Below are 25,419 nucleotides of genomic sequence, written 5' to 3' on the forward strand. Positions count from 1 at the left end.
GATGAGAGCGAGGTGCTGGGCCCCACCCCACTTACACATAAAAAGGCTATGTCCTGCCTCCACACAAAGGGCTGCATATCCGTTGCAGTTAGTCTGGAGCCACGGCCAGGAGGTTAGGGCACCTATGCACTTCAAAGGCCTGCCTCTAGAAGCTTCTCCTCAGTTCAAAGGCACAACTGGGTATAAATACTGAACCTCAGACCCCAACTCTTCAGAACACTTCTGGACCTGTGGCTACTGAAAGGACTGCCACTCTGCTGGACTGCTGATCTGAAGGACTGCTGCTCTGCTGTGTTGATCTGCTGCCTGCTTCCCTCTTGCCTGGGAGAGAAGGACTGGACCACAATCTCTTGAACTCAAGTGACTATGAGGGCTAGTTGGCTGGCTTCCTGATGTGAAGCCTCAGGAGCACAACAGGCTTCCAACAACCTTGTAGCTGCACCTGGAATCTGCCATTTTTGAGTCTACCCTGCCAAATGGTGCCACCCCAGTCCTGGACCCTTGAAAAGTGGGCTTAAAGTGCTTTTCCAGCCTCTGTAGATCCAGTAGAATAGACCTTTCTCCACTGCTGCACGGTGCAAACATGAGCAGAACCGATGCATCACTGTTTCTGCTTGGACTGGAAGCGTCGCAAAGACCCACATCGCTACCACAGCCCTATCGGAACCACCTCTGCACTACCTCCCATCCTTCATTGACTGCAGCCTAAAAGATGACGCCAGAGTCTGCATCGCAGCATCACAGATCTTCGAAACCAACCCATCACTCCGACTGCGTCCTTAATTCTTAGTTTTGGACTATGCATCGCAAGCCCGGTGAGCGGGATCCTCGATGACAGCGCAGACCCTCTCATCACAGCCTCTCCGCAAACCAGGATTTAAGGTACTCTGTTCAGCAGGCCTAACTGGCTTGTAGCCTGCCCACCTTCCATCATAGTTGGCTTGAAATTTTGAATTTTGACTTTGTCCCAGTTCAGCCCATCCAGATATCCACAGCTGGCGCTTTCTGCCTTTTAGTGCTATTTTCACTAAAACCTTTAAAGATGAATATCTCATTTAGGTCTTGTCCTATTTATTAAAGGCAGTTCTATTTTTCTAACTTGATTAGGGATCCTATTTGTGTGGTGTTTTCACTTTTTATTACGGTTTGAAGTGTTGCACAAATATGTTACACAGTGCCATAAGTTAAGTCTGACTGCTCTGTGCCAAGCTACCAGAGGGTTGAGCACAGGTTAGTTTATGGTTGGCTTGGACCGCACTCTGACCAGGATTGTGTTTGCTGCTTGACCAGGGCTCACACCCCGGTCTACCAAACAAACAATTCCTTACAGTACCCCTCCCAGGGAGGTGCTGCTTTGGGGCATTTTCATATGGCGAGGAATGTACAGAAAGATTTGTCCATCACAAGAAAATGTACTTACCTTTGGTAACACGTTTTCCGATGGCTACCTCATTTGCACACAGATTTCTAATGCCATCCCTTTTCCTAAAAGAGCTTGTGAGGAATCTGCAAAGAATCTGCTGGAAAATCCCACCACAGATATTGTTTCCTAAGCTAAGTAACTTTATCTGCTAGCAACATGAAACTCTTGCAGCAAACAATTTTCAACTTTTATAGTTTTAATAAAATAGCCTCTGTAGGACATAAAAACCTACAGAGCCGACTAAGAGGTCATAGTAGGAAGACAAGGGAAAGCAGAAAGACTCTGCTTATGCACGGAGCAAAAAGCAATTACACAATGACCAAATGTCCAGTGCTCCCCAAACCACTCTCCCAGGGATGTGAACACCTAGTTATAACACAAGCTTCAATTTGTCCAATTTGGTTCAGTTCAAAAGCTTTTATTCGATTTGTAAAACAAACCATACAAGCAGAACAAGTTTACATATGTTAGGTTAATTCCTAAAATTTCATCAAAATTGCTAGATCTAAAGACTTTTTTAAAACCATCATAAACATAGTATGTGATATTCTAAAAACATGATTTGACCAATAAAAATTAGGATTTGGATGATACACGGTCTGTTTCCTAATACAAACTAAATTCATTTATAGTACATACAGATATACAAACAAATCTACAGACAGGAAGCCAAAGTTAATAACAAGGCATGATCAGATGTATCAGATGACTATGGCTTTCCTCGCAGCTGTACATTTTAGTATATATGACGCTACGAAAAAGCAGATATCCAGATCCTTTAAAGAGCATAAAAGCTGTAAAGCATTCTTCGTAGAGCGAACATTGTTTTTTAAAAAGATGGGTTTTAAATATAGTACCCTAAAAGAATGATAAAATTTGCAAAACAATAAAAAATGGCAGCAGCTCTGGCGTGAAATATTATCGCAGGGGCATACAGTATCAGATCTGGCTTTCATCTCAGGGAATGCAACAAGGTGGTGTACGATTCCCAACCTTAAGCGGGTTAAAACAAACCAGTGAGAATTACGGGTGACACCAGAGAGGTAAGGTTGGAAACCGGTATTTAAATTGCAATCCCGATAAAACATCACAGATTGTAACGTGCCGGACACCCTATCATGACACTCCTTCTTATAGTTTAAAAACCTTTGTTTTATGTCTTTTTTGGGGATGGAAACAACAGATTTGGGGTCAAGAAAAATATCAAACTGAAATAGAAGATGAAACCAATAGTGTATGTACTTAAGCCACTTAATACGTGGGGAGTGGTCCAACCTGAGACAATCGAGGATTATCTCCTGGGTAAATTGTGTTTCAGACTTGGCCCAGATTGAACGCCATGACAGCAGGGGACGCAATGCTGCTAGATCCGAGATGCGATTGATTCCGACTTCTTCGTGAATCAGTTCTACAGATGCTGAAGTCGGTACACATAGCAACTTTCTAAGAAACTTATTTTCATCTCTCTGCACAGTAGGACCAATGCAATGACCCCACACCCCCTCACCATACAGCGCTGATGTGACGCATCTTACATTATAAATGTTCATCATGTCTTTGATACTCCTCACCCCAAGTTTGGAAGAAAATTTAAAAATACTGTTGGTAGACCTTGCCATTTTTAAACTAATGTTGTCGAACTCAGATTGCCACATCCCGTTGCTTGCGTAAGTAATGCCCAAATAGCAAAAGGTTTTGACTTGTGTCATCTTAACTTTTTCTATAAAGAAACTGGAATTAGCTTTCTTGGCTTTCGTCCCGCAAGACATTACAAAGGTTTTAGATTTGTTTACTAATAATCTCCTACTTTCAATAAACAACATGAATCTGCCGATAAGACGCTGTAAACCAATCTGTGTGCGAGACAATAACACAGCGTCGTCTGCATACAATAAAATTGGGACCGGTTTTCCTCCTATCAATGGTGCATCTGCGGGAGTCTGGCACAGAATGGAATCAATTTGGTTGATAAAGAGAGAAAATAAAAGGGGAGCCAGTACGCAACCCTGGCGAATGCCTCATGAAACTTTAAAGAAAGAGGCACATTCGCCTAGGGAACGATAACGCACCTTGCATGACAGCCTCTCATAAAGCCTGGCCAGGAAATGTACAATCTCCTTAGGTGCACCCTGTTCTATCAGAACCTGCCATAATATAGAGTGGTCAACCAGATCAAACGCGCTGCTCAAGTCCGCGAAGCAAAGAAACAGGCTGCCTTTTTTGACTTCCGTACATTTGTTAATTAAGAGATCTAGATTTACACATTGTTCTAGTGTCGCCATGCCTTTCCTGAATCCGTATTGGACCTTGGTTAAAATATCCTTGTTATTTGCCCAGGTTTCCAATCTCTTCAGCATGATGCGGCTCATTACCTTGACTGATGCATCCAACAAAGAAATAGGACGATAATTGCGCGCCTCCGATTTACTGCCTTTCTTGAATAATGGTATGATGACCGACTGGCCCCAGGATGGTGGAAGGCAGCCCTCTGCTGCTGCATTGAAGACCCTCACTAAGATAGGCGCCCACAGATTCATTTCGGTTTTGAGTAGGTCTATAGGTACTTAGTCTGGACCCGGAGCCTTACCTCCTTTACTATTGGACAGGCCTTCATAGACCTCATCCAGACTTATTCCCAATGGTAAGGGCAACCAAGCAGAATCCTTATGGGCCGGGGTTTCCAAGGCCTTCCCCTCAGGATTGAAAATGTTAGTGTAATGTTCTATCCATGCGTTGCAAGCTACATAAGATGTTAATTCCGGGATGCCATCTGTATTTAAAAAGGGGCTGTTAATAGTTTCCCGGTAGAGTTTACTGTTTTGTGTTTCAACTGCTACGTTTAGATTATGCCATGCTTCTTCTTGAAGGACCTTTTTCCTGTTGGAAAGGGCCACCTTGTAATTAACACGCAATAATTTGATGTTAATATTATTACAAGGTTTATTACTTAGTGCCTTTTTAAGGTCGCGGAGGGTCGAGGTGCAATGTTTGTCAAACCAACCCATCCTAGCTGCTTTAGTTTTAGGCTGTTTCTTTGTGAATATTCCTTCGATGTTTGTATTCATCCTGATAAAACTTAAAAGCAGGGTTGCAGGATTGATGACATCTCCAAGACAATGAGTAATCTCATTTCTACACATTTCTACTACCTCCTTATGTTTTTTCGCTGGATCGATTCTGGCCCATTTAATCCTTGGGCCAGTCTCGTGGGGGCTATGTCCATGGAGCAGGATTCCTTAGCGGATGACTTTGTACCCCATCCCAATAGAGTCAAGGAGATCTTTGTTTTCATCTCCTTGCTGCTGTTTTATATGATGGATGTCAATTTCCAGCTGGACAATTGCTTGTTCGATCTCATAGTTTTTGCTAACAAGGGAAACCCATGTGGACTCCATTTCTCGAAGTTTTGCTCCAGTATTTAGCTGTATGTTCTTTCGTTGCCAATTAAGATCCTGAATATTCTTCCTCAGCTTCTGAAGTTCCTTCTGGGAGTTTTCTATCATACGAACCAAGTTATCTTTATAAACTTTCCAAGCATTCGGGCCATGTTGCGACATGATCTCCAGGTTCTCAATTCGAACAGCCTGATGCTCCAGCTGTGCCATGGAGTTATTAACACATTCCTGCCATGCAGTTATGTCATTCTTCTGTCCTGCAGAAGGAGCAGGCAGCTCATACCTTTTCATGCTGAGAAGTTCTAGAGGCTGTCGAGCTGCCAGTCTTTCAAATTCATTTCTCATGATTGTGGTTTCAGATGCAGTGTAGTCTAGTGTTGGTAAGTAACTCAGGTAGTTCTTAGTTGGGCGATATCGTCTGGTTTCTTCTTCTACCAATGCAGCTGCCGCCTCTCGAACCCCTGGGGCATCATAGCCCTGGTCAAAATAGGGCAGCGCATCCACAACAACATCACCAGCCACCAAACTCGTACCCGCCAACTTCCATAGTTTTGTACTATGCATCGCAAGCCCGGTGAGCGGGATCCTCGATGACAGCGCAGACCCTCGCATCACAGCCTCTCCGCAAACCAGGATTTAAGGTACTCTGTTCAGCAGGCCTAACTGGCTTGTAGCCTGCCCACCTTCCATCATAGTCGGCTTGAAATTTTGAATTTTGACTTTGTCCCAGTTCAGCCCATCCAGATATCCACAGCTGGTGCTTTCTGCCTTTTAGTGCTATTTTCACTAAAACCTTTAAAGATGAATATCTCATTTAGGTCTTGTCCTATTTATTAAAGGCAGTTCTATTTTTCTAACTTGATTAGGGATCCTATTTGTGTGGTGTTTTCACTTTTTATTTCGGTTTGAAGTGTTGCACAAATATGTTACACAGTGCCATAAGTTAAGTCTGACTGCTCTGTGCCAAGCTACCAGAGGGTTGAGCACAGGTTAGTTTATGGTTGGCTTGGACCGCACTCTGACCAGGATTGTGTTTGCTGCTTGACCAGGGCTCACACCCCGGTCTACCAAACAAACAATTCCTCACAGTACCCCTCCTAGGGAGGTGCTGCTTTGGGGCATTTTCATATGGCGAGGAATGTACAGAAAGATTTGTCCATCACAAGAAAATGTACTTGAATGAATGAATGAATGAATGAATGAATGAATTGGATTTCTTAAGCGCATGGCTGCCCGAGAGCGTCCCAGCGCTGATACACACAGCTAGCTTCCTAGATCCTCAGACAGCGGACTCATATTCCTCGTGGAAAAAGGAATGTCTTTAAAGATTTCCGAAACCTCTGGAAACAGGGTTCCAGACGGAGAGCAGCAGGAAGATCATTCCAGATCTTGGCTACATTCACAGAGAACCTCCTGCCTCCTGAACGAGCTCTCTTTACTCTGGGAATAGTCAGTAAATTGCTCCCGTCAGAGCGGAGGGGACGAGAGGACTTGTAGGGGCATATAAGGTCCCTGAGGATTGGGGGACCCATTCCCTGGAGAGACTTAAAGGCGATGGAAAGGGCCTTAAATTTAACTCTCTCCCGGATGGGGAGCCAATGGAGAGCTCTAAGAGCAGGCTTGGCCGAAGTTCTTTTTTCAGTGCCTGTCAAAACCCTGGCCGCCGCATTTTGTACTCGCTGGAGGGTGTTGATGGCTGATTCAGGGGCACCGAGCAGCAAGGCGTTACTGTAGTCCAGCCTTGACAGTATAAGCCCCTGAATCAGGAGTTTCCTTGAACTAAAAGGGAGGAGAGGCAGCACCTTTCGGACCGAGCGTAACAAACCATAGCAGATCCCTGCCACTTTCTTCGTATGTACTCTGAACGTCAGGTCGGGCTCTAACCATACTCCCAAGCTCTTAATCTCATTCTTGGGTTGGGGCGCCTCACCCAGACAGGGGGGCCACATGGTTTTGGGAAGGGAGGTGGAAAGGTTGCCTACCATCATAAGTTCCGTTTTGGAACCATTGAGTTTTAGCCGAGATTCTGTCATCCAAGCCAAGATACCTGTCAGACAGCACCCGAATCGTTCTGCCGCATTTTCATGATGGGATAGCGAGACGACAAGCTGGGTGTCATCCGCGTAGGTCACTATTTTCACCCCGAAGGGTGAAACCACATCCTCCAGTGGGGCCATATAGATATTGAAAAGCGTAGGGCTCAACGAGGAGCCCTGCGGGACTCCACACTGGAGGGGGATCGGCTCAGACAGGTTGGTGCCATCGCAGACCTGGTAAGAGCGGTCGTTCAGAAAGGAAGTAATCCAGCTTAGAGCCTGGCCAGATATTCCCACCCTAGTAAGGCGCTGAATAAGGATACCGTGATTGACGGTATCAAAAGCCGCGCTGAGGTCTAGGAGGACCACAGCTGCGGAACCTCCTGCGTCAAGAATGCGTCTGGCTTCCTCCACTACTGCAATCAGGGCAGAGTCAGTACCCTGCCCGGGGCGAAAGCTTTGGTAACACGTTTTCCGATGGCTACCTCATTTGCACACAGATTTCTAATGCCATCCCTTTTCCTAAAAGAGCTTGTGAGGAATCTGCAAAGAATCTGCTGGAAAATCCCACCACAGATATTGTTTCCTAAGCTAAGTAACTTTATCTGCTAGCAACATGAAACTCTTGCAGCAAACAATTTTCAACTTGTATAGTTTTAATAAAATAGCCTCTGTAGGACATAAAAACCTACAGAGCCGACTAAGAGGTCATAAGAGGGGTAATTGTATTCCTCCTGAGGCACAGCCGGGAGATTGTTTTGTGTTCACGCTTTGCTGCTTTTAAAACTGAAAATTGTAATTTTTAAACTGCACGTTCTCCCTGACTCCTACACACGATTACTGTGTGCAGGCACCTGTCCCTCACAAAAACGAGCGCTGGGAAGGCTACAGAGACTTCTCTGTCGAAAGCCCACTTTCCCCGCCTGGAGCAGGACACGCCCACTCCGAGGCCACGCCCCCTAGGAAATCTCAGACCATAAGAATGTGCATGTACAGGAAGCGCAGCGGACGAGCGCAGCGGGCGCGACGATTGCGCGCCAAAGGCGCGCATAAGGCATAAGGCAAGCTCGTCTGCGCTCGTCCGCGCCGAGACCGGGCCTCGGGCCCCCCCCTTACCCCCCAACAGCCAGCACTTATACGCTACTCCTCAGATTGCCTTTATCAACTAAGGCCCCCGGTCACCTCATGCCCGTGGCACTCCCTCCAAGCTACAGACCTTCCTTCTATCTGCCCTACCTGTTCTGCGTCTCTTAAACCTTACCTGCGCACAACAGCCACTCAGGAATTCAAAATGCTCCTGCTAAACTGTCGTTCGCTGCCCAAACACAGCACAGAAATTGCCATATTGATAGAAGAGCACACCCCGGACTTGCTCTTCCTTACGGAAACCTGGCTTACCAGCGAATCCAATCCAGCGATAGTTGAGTCCCTCCCCACCGGCTATCAATTAACTCGGCAAGACCGGCCAAAAGGGAGAGGAGGAGGCCTTGCCATCATTTACAAGGAGCAATACCTCTGTCGCCTCTCCCCGGAGACCATCTCGGACTGTGAGAGTATGGGCTTTAACATCAACCTCTCACCTAACATCTGCTTCTCAGGCACTCTCATTTATCGTCCGCCCGGCCTTCCGAAGCAATTCCTCCTATCCCTTCCATCGAATGCAGCCAGTAGAGTCAGCACCTCCTCTAGTTACACCGTGTTAGGTGACTTGAACCTACACTTCGACTCCCCCTCTGATCATCCAGCTGCTATCTTACTAGACGACCTAGCAGCTTTACAACTGACTCAACGCGTCCCCACCCCCACTCACGAAAAAGGTCATTTATTAGACCCAATTTTCTCAAACTGCTCTGAGATCACAGTGGACCCAGGTATCACCCTACCATGGACGGACCATTTTTTAATCCCCTTTAAAAGGACCACACTTAAACCCTCTCCTCCGGCTCCCACCACCAAACTTAGGCGGGCCTGGGCGCGCCTTGAAGTGGATAAGTGGTGCACAAAACTGGCCAGTTCACTACCAGAAATCCAGGACGATCCCGCCTTAGCAAACCAGGCGTATTCCAACTGGATCTCCCAAACTCTTGACTGTACGCTCCCAATGAGCAAGACTGTACTGAAGCGGCCTCAGAAAAGTGCCCCGTGGTACACCCAATCCCTCAGAGAAAAAAAGTGTCTCTGTAGAAGAGCGGAAAGACGCTGGCGCTTAGACAAATCAGTGGATAACAAAATTCGGTACTGTGAAACCTTAAACGAGTACAAATCCCAAATAAAAACAGCACAATCGACGTTCTTCGCAGAAAAGATCCTGAATGCAAGATCTAAACCTAAAGAGATCTTTCAAATCATTAAAAAGCTAACTAACCCAGCCCCAGCAGTGCATGTCGAGAAATCGGTCACCCAGTGTGATGACATCGCCGATTTCTTCTACCTGAAAATAAACAAAATCTATTCAGCTTTTTCTCCTCCAAACACCAACCCGCTCACTCAACCTAACTACCCCTCTAGCCCGCCGCCTCCCCTTACCCCTTACAAATTAACTCACTTCCCCCCGCTAGACCTCTCCACTTTAGAATCACTGGCCCTCAGTGTTAAATCAGGTTCCCCGTCCGACCCTGCCCATCCTGACATCTTAATGGCAGCATCCCACACTACCTTGCCCGTCATCAGAGAGGTTTTAAACTCCTCCATCTCCTCTGGCACTGTCCCACCCGAGTGGAAACAGGCCATGGTCAGGTCTCTGATCAAAAAGCCCAATCTGGACCCGTCTGATCTGGCGAACTATCGCCCTATTTCTCTTCTCCCTTGGCTGAGCAAGGTTTTGGAGAAATATGTGAACCAACAGCTGGTGTCCTATCTTGAGGACCACCATATACTGGATCCCACTCAGACGGGTTTCAGACCCAAGCACGGGACAGAGACCGCCCTCCTCATGGTCGTAGAGGAAGCGAGAAAAATCTTGGATCAAGGAGGATCAGTGGCAGTGATCCTCCTTGATCTAAGCGCGGCCTTCGACACAGTGTGTCATGACACCTTACTAAGCCGCCTGTCTAGTGTGGGGATCATGGATGGAGCCTGGGCCTGGTTTGAATCCTTTCTGAGGAACAGGTCTTGCAGGGTTTTTGACGGCGACTCAGCTTCCTCCAGTAGACCCCTAAATTGTGGAGTTCCTCAGGGCTCCTCTCTGAGCCCGGCCTTGTTCAACCTATACATGAGGCCACTGGCCAGTGTCGTCCGCCCTTTTGGAGTTAAAATCATCTCATATGCGGACGACACACAGCTGGTGGTCTCACTGGCGCAAGAGTCATCCCGAACAGCGCCAGGTGGGCTCAGAGAATGCCTAGAGGAAGTGAGGAGCTGGATGACGGCATCAGCCCTGAAACTGAACGGAGACAAAACCGAGCTAATGCTCCTAGGACCCTCAGAACCGGCACTCCCCCCTTCCCTTTGGCCCCCCAGCCTAGGGCCGCCGCCAACCCCAAAAAACGCAATCAAAAGCCTTGGGGTATGGCTGGACAGCTCACTCTCCTTCAATACCCAAGCCACTAAACTTTCAGCTACATGCTTTTCCATTCTGAGGGTACTAAACAAAATCTTCCCCATCCTCCCCCTGGAAGCCAAACAGGCAGCCATCCAAGGACTCATCCACTCCCGGCTCGATTTTAACAACGCACTCTACCTGGGTGCACCTGAATATACCCTTCGTAGGCTGCAAACTGTTCAGAACAGCGCTGCTCGCCTTTTACTTAAAATCCCTCACAGACACTCAGTTAGGACCGGCTTAATAAGCCTCCACTGGTTACCGGTCCGACAGAGGGTTCTGTTCAAGGCGCTATGTATAGCCCACCAAGCCTTCTGGAACATGGGTCCTATCATCACCCGTAAGCTGATCTGTCAGTACATCCCGAAGCGGAATCTCCGTTCTAGCCAGACTCTCTTGGCAGTCGTCCCAAGAATAAAGAGATCCAGAACAGGCGGAAGAACGTTCATGTACAACGCAGCGAAGGCCTGGAATGCCCTACCACTTCATCTTAGAGCCACCCAGAACCTTAATATATTCCGCAAACAACTGAAGACTCATCTCTTCACATCTGTTTGCTAAACTCCGCTATCTTTTTCTCCCCTCCATGTGCACTGTAGGTTTACGATTTCCCTAGCGCTTGGACGCCCACGGGCAACAACTGCGCTCTACAAATCCTCAAGTTTACAAGTTTATATTAGGAAGACAAGGGAAAGCAGAAAGACTCTGCTTATGCCCGGAGCAAAAAGCCATTACACAATGACCAAATGTCCAGTGCTCCCCACACCACTCTCCCAGGGATGTGAACACCTAGTTATAACACAAGCTTCAATTTGTCCAATTTAATTCCCTCCTTCCACCTCAAACAGGGTTGTGCCGACAGTTGGAGCATCATTACTTCATAAAAACAGAATGTTGCCACGTCTTCTTTCCTAACTGTTTCACAAATGAGTTTGTCAACTTAACTTGTGTAAAGGTAAATTATTATTTCTCTACAAATTGATCTTTCAATTTTACTGGAGAACTACTGAATGTCTCGATTGCTTATGTATTCAATTCTCTTTCCCGAGCCAGTGTTTTGCATTCAGATCAGGGAAAAGGAGCAGGGGAGAACCTTCATGAGCATCACTGTTTTAGCATGCAGGACTGTACTAGCACACTCATCGCCATTGTGCCTCATTACTTTTCAGTGGAAAATATTTGTAAAGCATTTTATAACCTTCCTTTAGTGTACCAAGGCAGGAGGTAGTCCTGGGTGCATGTACATAAAAAGGACAACCTCCTTGGTATATCTAAACAGATTTTTATTTTTTCAGTGCTTATTTCCTTTTAAATCGGTGTATATTATCAAATTGTACTGGAAGTGATAAAAGGAACCTGTACTTTTTTCCCCTTTTTGTTTTTTACAAAAAGAAATTGCTTAATTTTCTGAAGCCTCATTAAAATAAGTTTCAAATGAAGAAAAAAAAGAAAAAAAACACTAAGTTTACTGCTCCACCTGACTTAGGATTGCTCCCTTATGTTTTAGGGGAACTTGTAAGGACACCTAAAACCTTGGGCTGGGTGCCCCTCCTCAGGTTACCTAGTACCTCATATCTTTGTTCAAGTTTCATCAGGATCCCAGTTTCACAATTCAGACACTCTTATATTTCTGTTAGTGCAGCTTTGGTCACCTAGCCTTTGCCCCCAAGTTGTTGCTGTATAGTGGTCGTAGATGTTGTTGTGTTAGAAACAACTGGATAGACCATCTATATCCTGTTTTACTCGCTGCATCACCAATTCAGTCCTGCGAGTTGTATGTTATGTGTCCGACTAAAGGGTGTTGATTGAGTGCGCTATGTAGATCATCTTCCTCTCTTCTCTGACCCTACCGCTGTGTATCAGTGAATGGTTTAAAAAAAAGTTAACTCTTTCACTTTTCTTTTTTTTCTTTATTGCGTCGTCTCTCATAACGAAAGCTTCTGCACCTGTGTTTTTATGGGTCAAGGTAGTCCACCTCTCTGATATCTCTGGTGGGAGCGTGACCAATGTAATGCTGTCTTCTGCTTTGAAATTATTGCTCATAGAGTTTTACTTTTTGGGACTATATGGTAGAAGTTGTTGCTGTATAGTGGTCGTAGATGTTGTTGTGTTAGAAACAACTGGATAGACCATCTATATCCTGTTTTACTCGCTGCATCACCAATTCAGTCCTGCGAGTTGTATGTTATGTGTCCGACTAAAGGGTGTTGATTGAGTGCGCTATGTAGATCATCTTCCTCTCTTCTCTGACCCTACCGCCGTGTATCAGTGAATGGTTTAAAAAAAAGTTAACTCTTTCACTTTTCTTTTTTTTCTTTATTGCGTCGTCTCACATAACGAAAGCTTCTGCACCTGTGTTTTTATGGGTCAAGGTAGTCCACCTCTCTGATATCTCTGGTGGGAGCGTGACCAATGTAATGCTGTCTTCTGCTTTGAAATTATTGCTCATAGAGTTTTACTTTTTGGGACTATATGGTAGAGTGAGTTGATGGAAGGGAGAAATTCTATGCAGCCTCAGATATTCAACATTGTGAAATTTGACTTTTTAGAACATGATTTGGTTCACAGTACAAAATTCGCCCATTGTCTATATTATTAAAAATTGTCTTAAGTGGTATGACAGAATCTTAATGACAGTCTACTTCTTTAAATTTTCTTATAATTATGTCACCCCTCTACTAAATAAGAGTGTAGTTTTGCAACCAATTTAACATGTGGATATATTTTTGGGTTGTAAGTCAGTAGTGCAAATCAAAGAAAGTAAGCACCTCAAAAGAACGTCTGTTTACTTACGTAGTAACAGTAGTATGAGAAAGTGGATTATTAATCAGGGTTGATTGTAGTCCACATCAATCAAAAAGAGGGAGAGAATTAAGCACAAATGTCTCAATACCAGAGTCTCAGGAATATTGTATTGGAGACCCTCAACCAGTCTGTGGTTTATATGTTCTCTGCTTAGTGTGGTTTGGTATATATTGTCATCATAGGGTCAGTCACTTGAGTGTCCCGTTCTCCAAGTGACCTCATAACCTCCACCAGGGGGTGACTCCTGGCTTCTTCGTAACCAATAGGGAAACAACGTTCCCAAGGTCAAACCTACCCACTTTTGCAGTAGTTACTGTTTGCCTGGCAGAAAAACAGCAGAACCTTTCTTCCCTTGTGCAGAGCTCCCTGTGCCCACCCAGAGGCATGGTTACGGAAATAGGAAAACCCTCCTTCAGGTCCCTCTAAACTAGTTCTCTGGCATACCCCCTTTCACTGTTTTGGACCCAGCCCGACCAGGAAGACAAAGGGAAGGGACGCCCATGTCTGAGCAACATCTGACAGTAACAGGGCAGGCATTCTTTGCAGATATGCAAGCAGCTGCTCACAGCCCCAGACCATCCTCCTGAAGGACAAAATACACCTCCCACACCCAAAGCCCTTCATCCACTGCCTGGGAGCAATCCACATCTCACACCATGGGAGCCATAAGGGCATCCGTGACATCTGGGCACTGGTAGAAAAGCCTTTTGGTGTTGGGCAGAAACCAATACCTTTCGGAAAGTGTTTGCTGTTCCTTAATAATAATATAAATCTAACTTTACCATTAAGTTGGAATTTTAGTAACATGAGTTCCTGAACCTTCTCGCTATTCCCAGTCTAGCACTTATAACATGGAATTTTGTAAACCAGTGCCTTCTTTCTACGAAAAACTACTTTAGAGGTTTTTCACTGCCAGGGTATATAAAATACTAAACATACATGCCATTCCACATATTTTGATGGCCTTGCACATGCACTGGGGCCTGGTTAGCAGGGTACACAAAGAAAAAAAACAGCAGCACCCGTCAAAAAAAGAATGTGTGTGATCATGTAAAAAGAAGCATTTTTCTTACAAGTAGGGTGCCCCATGGGTAGATCTTGTCAACAAAGTCACCTGATGTCCTGTCTATAAGTGGCGCTTTTTCTCTTGTGTCCAAAAGACTGGGATTGAAGAGGAAACTGTATAGCAGCCATAATGCATTATGTTTGATATCAGAAGTTTGAGACGAAAGCATGCACCTCTCTTCTGTTCGTATTTTACAAGAGTAATATGTTAGTAGCATGTAAGAACTCTTAAATGGAAAGAATCCTCTCTTAGAGAAGGTCGAAATAATGAATTCAAAATAAATGTGAGTAAACGGAGTTACACCTACCATAATGCTTTGTGGGAGAATGAGTGTAACATGTAGCATGCAAACGCGAATCTGTGAGATGATATATATGTTTAGCATGGAGCAAGTGATTTTGCTTGTAGGGCAATAACACATTTGGTGCTGAATTCCTTTGAAGATCTTTTTCAAAGAGTACCATGGTCCCGCTAATAACAGACAATACGTTGAGATTTGTGAAGTGATGGGAGGTGAGTAACTAGTCATACTCCACAGACTCCTGCCTACTATCCTCTTACGATCATTAGTTACCTTTGGGCCCTTTGTAGTATGAGGAATTGCAAATGAAACATGATTTTGATTCTCAGTGGCCACGGAGATGAACACCACATGAAAGGACTTTGAGTACCAAAGTTCCTACTTTAAGTAATATTTGCGTTGTTTAAACCCTATGTCTGAGGTCATGAGACTTTTCTACCCAGGCCACATAAGTAGTCTGAACCTTATGTGGAAATCACCTCACCTAGGTGCATACTGTTTCTGAACAGATCTCAGCTCAAATAACAAGCACTTGCTGCAGAAACATTGCCTTTTTATTTTCTTGAAACGTGTATATGTCGTTCTTTAGATACAGAAAAAGGAGGAAGCCTTACAGTTGAAGACTTCGAGATTGCAGCAAAGAATGGTAAGTTAGAAATATAATAAATCTCTTTTAGCTTTAAATGTATTGTTGCATGCTTTCCGTTTTGAAAACAATGTTGGTGAAGCATACATGCAATTTTATTCTCAGAATCATCACCTTTTTATAGATTCATTATTTATTGAATCTCTTTCCTCACAAAAGAACTTCATTACCAGTTCTCTGTCTTACATGCAAACGTACCCAGATTTTTTTGACTGATACAGTATTTCCAAAAGTAACTGTCAAGTAGATTTGTAGTTATTATTGAATATCAGAAGTAACATCATTGTGCAAACCCTTTTTTATATATCAGAAAGTACTTGTTTTTCATCAGCAGACAAAATTTGTTCTAAAATTCATGTCTGTTTTTAGAAAAACATTCACAGAGGAGAGTCCAGTTGTACCATTCAACTATACAATGCTCTCTTCTCTGCATTCCCAGATTTAATTGTGGCCATGTGCCCTCTATTTAAAACAACCATGTTTTCGTGCTGTATGCTAGTGGCTGTTGTGCTAGCATAGAATAAAACTTGTCAATTAAAAGACTCTCCAGTGCTGCGTATCATGCCAACACCTAAGCCTCACTGCAGTCATCCTGCTATGCCAGCAGAGACTGTCGGATCTAATGTCACAGTCACTGTCTCTGACCCATCCAGTGAGAAATCGTCTGACTGTCCCCAAATGCAACCCACCAACACTCACTCACATCCTAGCTCAGGGTTCACTCTGCCTGAAGGAAAATCGTCCTCGAGCAATAAGGTGCACCTGATCAACAGTGGTCAAGAGTGTATAGACCTTCTACCGGCAGCTACTCCATTTGTTGTTGTCCTGAATAATGTCCCTCAACTGAAGCCAGCCTCACCGACTTAAGAAGGTTGTTGACTGGCTCCATGGTTGGCTCCAGTCTACACCTGTTCATCACGGTCAAATGTCACTTGGCTGGGCAAAAGCTCTAAAACTCTGTCCGGGGACTGCATAGTCATTAACTTTAATAGCGCACTTAGCGGTAGAAATATTTTCAGGTCATTAACTCTGCAGCGTAATCCTTAAACAAGTATCACCCCAATAATGTTGGAATACTTTTATAACCATATTTGCTCTTCCCAGACTCTCAGCCTATTGCCCTTTGCGCAGCTGGCCTTTCCATGTCCAACCTGCCTAATCCCACAGTGATACGTTTAGTGTACCTACTTCAAATTCTTTTGACCCTCTCAGCACCTTGGACACTATTGATTGGCTCACTCCTTTGTCTGCATCCTCGGGCTTCAGAACCCTCCACCCTCTGAACATAAGTTGCTCCAATAATTCCCCTTTTATGTGCTGGTCATTCTCTCATGGAACATTTCTGTTGTATCAAGTCTCAGAGATGACCCCTTCTGGCTGGCTTTTATAAGGAGCTATGACATTTTCTGACTACAAGAGACCTGGAACATGAGTCATAGCCTTTTTTTATGGCTAGCGCAGTTTTTCTGTGCCCACTCTGTGCTCTCAGTCTGGGAGAGCCAAGGGTGGTGTCACAACCCTAGTCTCACTTCTTCTCAAGTGTCAAATAGACCAAGTATATCTTGAATGCCCCAACTTGTTAACCCTGTGATTATCCTTTTCTAGTTCTTGCAGGTTGCTTGTCATTAATTTTTATAACTCCAACAGCCTCCTTTTCACTCCCAGCCATGTTAGCACAATTAGATCTTTGCTTGATAGTTGCCCCCCATTCTGGCAATGTTTTTATACCTGTTGTTTTAACCCCTTGGCCGCAGCGGTAATTCCGCCGCAGCGCTAGGGGGGAGGGGGGCCGCGCGGCGCCGCCATGCTCGTGACGGAACCACTCCGTCACGAGCCGCGGTGGCGCTGTGCTTGTGACGGAATGGTTCTGTCACGGCCCAACCCGCTCAATGGAACGCTCCGCGCAGGCGTGAGATAAGTGCCGCGTAGGCGTGCCAGCCGGGCAGTGACGGAACCATTCCGTCACCAGACAAGCACCACCGTGGCTCGTGACGGAATGGTTCTGTCACGAGCATGCAAGGGGTTAATGGTTGATTTTCACTTATATTGCTGTGAAGACTGTTGATCTGGTGATGGGTTCCTACACTCACCTCCACACACTCATGTGTACACACCACACAAGGAGAAATATTTAATACCCTTGTGAGCGATTTTAACTTGAGAGCGCAATGCAGGATGGGGGCGGGGTTTTCAAACCTACTTTCACGGGGCAAGGTGCTTCTGCTATTATAGCTTACATCTTTGTTTTCAAAACCTTGTTGCAACTGTTGACACACCGATGTGTTATGAAACACTAGAAGTGATCATAATCCCCTTGTCGCCACCCTATCATGGAAGCACCACACAGACTTCTCCAAAAATCTCACCTCACCGCGGTTATCCACACCTACCAAGGGCATAGACGTAGATGGCATAGCATTGATCCTGGACCCTTTTATTGTAAACTGCTTAGTCTCTGCCTTGATTCCATTATGCGGTGTCTTGATACGCTATGTTCTGCGGAGATTTTTCTCCATGCGTATGATACCATTAGCTGACATGTTGCTGTCCTTCTTACTTCATCTTGACCAAGTCAGCTGAATAATGTCAAATAATTTGACCATTCTTGTACTAGGGCTCACAGTGTGTTTCTGACAGCCCTTAAGGAAAAGCCTAGAGATAGATGCAGTGTTGCCTCCCTTAGAAACCACTACAAAGCCACCCTCCAGAATAGAAACACACACTAAAACTCGAGGCCTGGCATGTTTCTGCTTGTACAATCTACTTCCAGTGCTAACTTCTGAGAGGTGTTGAATCACCCTTTTTTTACTGCTGGTAATTCCTTATCACAGCATATCACAGCCGACATGTGGATTAAACATTTTAAGGCCATTTGTGACATTTGCTCCACCACAGAACATTTAGAGTTCCCTCTGACATTGACTTCTGTGCTCAACCTCTCTCTTTCTCTTGACTTGAAGGAAGTTAGGGAAGCCATTTCTACCTTGCCTAATCCCAAGGTCCCAGGGCCTAACTGAATACCGATGGACCTATTTAAATCCAACACTCCTTTATGGAACCCCATTTTAACTATTTATTTTACCTCCGTTTTTAAGCATAACCTCCCAGTACTTGATCCACTTCTGTCATTGTTCCTGTGTACAAAAAAAGGCTTGTTGAGGGATGATCCTCGATGCTACCACCCGATTTCTCTGCTAGACTCTGAGGTCAAAGTCATTGGTAAAGTGCTCCTATCTAGTCTAACCACTTGAGACAAAGCACATGGAGTACTTGCAGATTTCCAATATGGTTTTACCCCTTGAAAGTGCACCGAAGATAAGTGCCTTAACCTGTATCTTTTAATCAATAAATAACACCGTGGCAAACCTAGAGCAATCCACCTGGCTTTCATGGACCTAAGTTCTGCTTTTGATAGAGTCAACCGAGAGTAGCAGTGGTGAATTATGCTAGACATTGGGGTTGACAAAAATATTGTCTTGTTTTTACGTGACCAGCACTCCGATCTGAGTGCATCTGTCAGGTTTGGTCCGAATGGGGAATGAACTGAGCACTTTATACTTAACAGAGGGGTCAGACAAGGCTGTATTTTAGCTCCCTTTTTGTTTATTGTTGGTTAACAAACTGCATGAGATTCCGATTTCTGGTGGTTGTGTTCTTTTTCTGCTGTGTGGCAGCCCATCCCAGCTCTTTTATATGCAGATGACAATGTTTTGATCTTGAGGACTGCACAAATGCTTCAAATCCTGGTGGACCTTTTCTGCAACCATATGGACTCGATCTCAGTATCAACTCACCCAAATCGCACACTATGTTGATAGATCCCATAAACACCAGTAGTAGAGCTCACGTTTTCAAAGGTCACGCACTTACCAGATTCAAAACTTTTTCATACCTTGGCTTTATGTTTGCCTCTTCCCTCACATGGTCCTCTTTGGTCAGGACAAGAAGACATGTTTTTTGCTAGAAGCTCTGCCGCCTTTTTTGATTTTGCTGCCAGGCTGAATCACAAATAATGATGGCTATGTTAGAGATTTACAAGGCCAAGTGCATACCCAAAGTATGTTACGGTCGTGAAATCTGGGGCTACGCCAATGCCACTCCTTTGCAGCATGGTGAGACCATGTTTCTCAGAATGCTACTTGCACTTCCCATCAGTTCGCCCACCTTTAATGTCCACAAAGAGTTGGGGCTGTGGTTTCTGTTGAACACAATCCATCTGAGACATCTCATAACTGTTCGATTAATCCTGAACTATCACTTAACAGGAAAATATTTAATTACTGTTTAGGTTTGAGGGTGTCTCGCATATCTTGGATCACCCATCTTCGTGATTGTCTTTTTAAATTAAGGCAACCTTCCTTCTTTAGCACCCCTGTGTACATTAAAAAAAGCTGACCTTACCTGGATCAAAGCAGCTTTCCTCAGACAATTGCACGATGAGTGGGAATCCATTGCTCTAACCATGCCTTCAGTCAGGTCATACTGTCTTATACAGTCGTCTTTGTCAGTAGAACCCTATCTCCTGTTTGACATGTCTAATACTTACCCTTATCTGTTAACTCGTTTTAGGTTAAATATGGTTCATTTTTTACTTGGTTGTTCAGAATACTGGCCCACAACAAGGACCTTCCTCTGTTTGCTTGTGATGCCTCATTTACCCAAGACAAGTACCTTAGATCCCTCTTTCTGAAGCCAATGTTTTATCCTGGCCAGGCCCGCTTTATTATTATTTATTTTTTTATTGCAATATTTGTTGGTTTTTTACAACTTACAATATGAACAGTTGCTCTGATACGCCCAATTTCACAAGCGAAATGTCCTATCATGATAATACTTTGCCATATCCAATTCTGGTCCTTGCCCCCAAAAACGCTGGGTGTGGCATCAATGTTCTGCTAACCCAACAGTCCATGATAGTCCCACCATTTCTTCCACACCTTCTGCAATTGTTTTGGGCATCCTATTGCTTCATATATAATTTATTCTAGCTTGCTTCACCAGTCCATACTTCTCTTCCATGTCTCTATTAAGTGGGCTATGGGTGATATCTGTTGTGAGCTATATCCCTCTTAGCTAGTAATGTCCCCAGGCCAAACCCTAGGCCCTCCCATGTCCTCCTTGCCCAAGAGTGCAATTCAGGGTTGTAGTTCAATGTGGGATCCTATGATCGCTGAAACAATCTTTATAAGGACAGCCCAATAGGAGCGTATTACTCTGCACTTCCATACGACATGAAAAAAGTCTTCTGTGGGATCTTAGCTCCTGTAACATGCCGGAGAGTCACAAGTACCTAACTGCAACATGTTCAGAGGCGTCTTGTGCACTTGGGGCAGATATTTAAATTGCACCAGGTGGAGCCTATCGGACATTGCCAGTGTATGAGGAACCATACAGGCGTCACTCCAATCTGCTTTGTCTAAGGTTCCACCGCAGCTCCCCCACCTCTCTTTCAAAGCGTCCAGGATTGTGGGAGAGTGCACAATGAGCGACCTGTGAATCTGAGACACTTCACCCTTACCCAGATGACCCATAAGCAGTTTCCTCTCCCGGGGACTATATTCAGAAATGTTGTTTAGCTGATTCTGATAAGTACAGAGAGCGTGGCTAAGTTCCAGAGACTTCATATGACTCCCCCATCAAGACATCGCCAGTCTTCGAAAGTGGGCCCAACCTTTAAATCCTTCTAGAATAGCTAGTTGGGCCAACCATCTACACTCCGAAAGTGGGGTCTATTGGGTAAGTATGCGATTCCATCCTGTCCATTGGAGTGCAGCCCTCCAAGTTCTAAACACCACTTGGGTAATCACTTGAAGCGGGGGGGGTGGGGGTCTGCTATGGTTGTTTTACAGGTATTACAGTAAAAAATCCCTTTATCTGTTAATCTGTTGCTTGTTTTTTAAACTGTGCTATGTAACTTAGGGACTCCATGCTTGATAATTCCTAAATGTTCTGCTTTTACATATTATGCTGCATACTGTCTGATGTCATTGAACTGACTTTTATGGTTTGCTATTTTAAAGCAAATAAAGTATATATTGATTGATTTACTGTGAAAGAAATTAATGTGCATAGCCCTTGGTGCCCTTACTTATCTAAGAACATTCAAGGGTATGCACTGCACTGCAGCACATACCCCTTGTTGTCCTTACATAAATGTGTATGGGCACTGAGAGATATGCACTCAACTGGAGTCTGTACCCTTCGGTGCCCTTACATACTGATGTAAGGGCACCCAGGGATATGCGCTTGAAATTGTGGTGCTCACTCTGCCCCTTTGCGGCATTCCTCAGGATGAAACTCCACCACTTGCACCCATCCCTCATTATGATGGATATAAAGCAACAGTTAGCATTCTTTAGCCTGAATCTGCTCATTATACAGTGGTGCCAGTGGCTTCAGGGGTTTGGTGACACAGAAAAAGCTTACTTTAAGCTAGAGCTTTTTTTTTTTTTACTCACAGCAGGACATGGTAATGCCTCATATTTCCCAGTAACGACAAGGAGTTAGTAGGGGTTAACCGTTATAAAGATATCCTTCATACAAAGAGCCAAGAGAAGATAAACACAAATGAGGAACTGAAATTGGCCCAGTAGACCATGCTGAAAGTACTGGATACAGATTTACTTTCAAGAGGTGTTTTTTCCACCATTAAACTGAAAACCGCAAAAATGACATAACAGTTGAAAGATGTCCATCAAATTATGTAAAAACAGCTTATAAGAGGGCTATCACTGGCAGAATAGCATGCACAGTTTTACTGCACTTGCTTCCTAAACCTCACAAAATAAAAAGACATTTGAGGTCTATTTTTATTTCTGTTTTGCCTCTCAACAAATGCATGGAGAAGAAAAGCTCAAAAAGGGGTCCCTGGTGTACATCTTAATAACTGTTCAGAAGTGTTGCTAGTTTCCATTGACCCAGTTGATGATTGTTAACTTTATCCATTTTTGCTGGCACTCACTTTAATGTTAGTGGTTAATGTGCAAGAGGTTGCGCTTCCGTGAAGCACTTAAGTATTCTTTCTACCTTTCGTGAACACAGTATCCACACACCTTGATTGAGTTTTTTTACTCTATGCGTTGCTCGAATCACAAGGGCTCATGTAAGAAGCATGAGCCTGATGAGTAAAAGATCAAAATGATTCTTTCAGGTGACCCACACATTGTGCCGCATCAAAGTCCAGGTTAAACCATTTTCATCCGTGAGTGAATGATTTATAGCTATATTAACTTCGGAAGGAATAAGAACGTTTAAGGGCCTTTAGTTTCCCCAAAAACATTGCAATCATACACATGAGAGGGGAAACCCTAAATGATGCGGGAATGTTGTTAATTCCCCAAGCGAGTGGGCCTAATGCACCCAGGTAAATTAGTGCTTGCACCACATTTGCGGAGGTCTGTTTCTATTTTCAGATATGTGTGGGTCTGTCTGCTGACAAATCCATGTATTAGATACGTGTCCGTCTGATCCTCATTTACTCTAAACAAGAGAAGGAGCTGAGGAGTACTATTAGGCGGAATTGGCATTTTATTCTGTCTGATCCCATAATTGGGGATCTGATGCCCGCTAATCCATCTATTGCTTTTCGTAAAGCAAGAAGTATGGGCAATATGTTATCTAGGAATAGCCAGGAAACTTTTAAAAAGGACATTTGGTTACCCTCTAGGAAGGGCTTTTATAGATGCCTGCATGCAAGGCCTGTCAGTTTGGGGTGAATACTAAGGATTACATCACAGCATTCTCAGGGACTAAAAGAATTATAAAGCAACATCTGACCTGTAAGACAGATATTGTGTCTATGTCCTGGAATGCGACTGCCACCTCAAATATGTAGGCAGTACTAAACTGCAGGTACACATACGCATATTGCAGCATCTACGAGCCATCACTAATAAAGACAAGAATTATCCAGTTGAGAGGCACTTTGAGGCTGTACACAACAGCGACCCCAAATTTCTCAAATATTATGCAATTGAGTCTATCCAATGACAAAGAGGGGAGGAGACAGAGAATCATGCCTTAGACGAACAGAGACTAAATATATTCTAGAGTTTGATTCTAAGTGGCCGGGGGCACTGAATGCAACAGAGGATTTGTACACGTTTTTATGAAGTATCTTTTAGTTCAGATGTGATTTGATTTGCAATTATTTAGCAATCGCTGTGGGACCCCCAGATAGAAATAAGTGCATAGCCTCCACATATAATGATATAGTATTTTATAATTGATTTTAGGCAATATGGGTAGTCTTTATCTATATGTCTTTTAATCAATTGTTTTAGACTTGTCGTATAGTATATGTTTGCTATTTATAAACTTTTGCATATTTGCACATCTGATACACTGTCGTACAGTATTTGTTTGCTATTTATAGACTTTTGCGTATTTGCACATCTGATACATTGCACATTTCCCTCAGATCTATCCCCAGTGTATATATATCGACCCTAAACACTGAAACTCCCAATATGTTTGTACTTTATTGACATGAAGCACTTTTCTGTGTTGCACTAAAGCACGGGTCACTTTGAATGAAGAAGTACTGTAGTACTCAAATACCTTCTCATCCACAATTTAAATTGAGAAAATGATAGTAGACTTTCCAAGCAATGATAAGCATCGAAAATTGAAACAACGCTATTATGAGAATGTTCCTGCACATGAAAAGATTGTTTTTTTTAATATATGAGGAATTTATTCTCTCTTATATTATTTAAAGAACAGCAATGTTCAAGTTTATTTATCATTTCACGTTAAGGTGAGCACTATAAGAAAGAGAAAATGTACATGAAGTGCATCTAATTCTTTTATGACTGCATGGTTATTGAGGTTCTTTTAAGCATTATGCAGGTATAGATACTAAAAAGAAAAAAAGTGATGTAACTTTGCAGAACCTTCAATTTTGTGATGATCTTATTTGCCGTCAATAATCAAGCATTTATGCTGACATTAAATTGTTCATGGTTGTACCTATAAAAAGTATTTAAACATTTAAACAATGAGGTAAAAAAGCATCCATGTATATGTATTTACACATAACAGTATTACTTCTATGTCTATGATAATAATGATGAATGTGCACTTTGAAATGGGGCTTGTCAGACTGCGTAGTCATGTGATCAAGGCCGCTTGGACGGCCGAAACGCGTCTTGACTCTTTGCAGAAGGAAATAAAATAATGCATTACAACTTGGGACCACACTTGTGATTTCGCGCTGAAGCGAGGCTGATCTGCGAGGTATTGTGGATATATATATATATATATATATATATATATATCTCCAACTCTGCAAAGTGATCCTCTCGACTCCGAGCGCTCTGTTGTGGGTGCTCTGCATGGGGGCCGGATCCTGGCCCAATATTCAATTTTCTCACAAAGAATGCGGCACACAAAGTTCTGGATTTTTCACGAGGGTTTATTACTCCAACTCAGACCAACGCGTTTCAGCCTGGGAACAGGCTTTGTTCACGGTAAGTGAGCCATTAACTATGTCTACTATTTATCCCACTTGGCTATTAAGGTGCATTGTGGGACTAGTGGTTCGATTAAAAACAATTAATTTCACATGATTTTTGACATATAGCATTTTCAGCACATAATTATCAACATTAGGTACTGTGTCGTTACATTGATATTGAGCATTCAATTTATGATAATCAAAATGCAGGTATATGATTTGTAGCTGCCACATATAAGCACTGATAAATGTTGTTACGGTATAGTACCTTAATTCAACATCCTTCCTATGCGTGTATTTGCATTAATTGGTATAGTACCTAATTAAAGCAATTCAATGTATTTACATTTCACTATAGTAGTTCATATGGCAATTCTCTGATGTTATTCTAAATATACATAGAGTTCCTCGTCTAAGTTCATCCCTCTGGGCATTTTAGTTTTGAGTCTGATTATAAACTTTGATTCAATCTGTCGCAATTTGTGCTTTATGTACATTTAGTACTATACCAATTAATGCAAATACACGCATAGGAAGGATGTTGAATTAAGGTACTATACCGTAACAACATTTATCAGTGCTTATATGTGGCAGCTACAAATCATATACCTATAATTATGTGCTGAAAATGATATATGTCAAAAATCATGTGAAATTAATTGTTTTTAATCGAACCACTAGTCCCACAATGCACCTTAATAGCCAAGTGGGATAAATAGTAGACATAGTTAATGGCTCACTTACCGTGA

The 25,419-nt window shown here is 43.5% G+C and overlaps 1 protein-coding gene and 1 pseudogene across 1 annotated transcript in view; one reads left to right on the plus strand and one right to left on the minus strand.

The window, feature by feature from the left end:
• LOC147665646 (ectonucleoside triphosphate diphosphohydrolase 6-like) overlaps positions 1 to 25,419 on the plus strand; it is a 169,901-nt gene that overhangs the window by 92,665 nt on the left and 51,817 nt on the right. Inside the window, exon 8 of the mRNA XM_086949616.1 lies at positions 15,157 to 15,213. Coding sequence (XP_086805742.1) covers positions 15,157 to 15,213 — 57 coding nt within the window. The remainder of the gene's footprint in view (positions 1 to 15,156; positions 15,214 to 25,419) is intronic.
• LOC147665647 (pre-mRNA-splicing factor SPF27 pseudogene) lies at positions 4,660 to 5,382 on the minus strand (annotated as a pseudogene).

This window comes from Lissotriton vulgaris, unplaced genomic scaffold (genome assembly GCF_964263255.1).
Source record: "Lissotriton vulgaris unplaced genomic scaffold, aLisVul1.2 SCAFFOLD_4134, whole genome shotgun sequence".
Taxonomy (NCBI): domain Eukaryota; kingdom Metazoa; phylum Chordata; class Amphibia; order Caudata; family Salamandridae; genus Lissotriton; species Lissotriton vulgaris.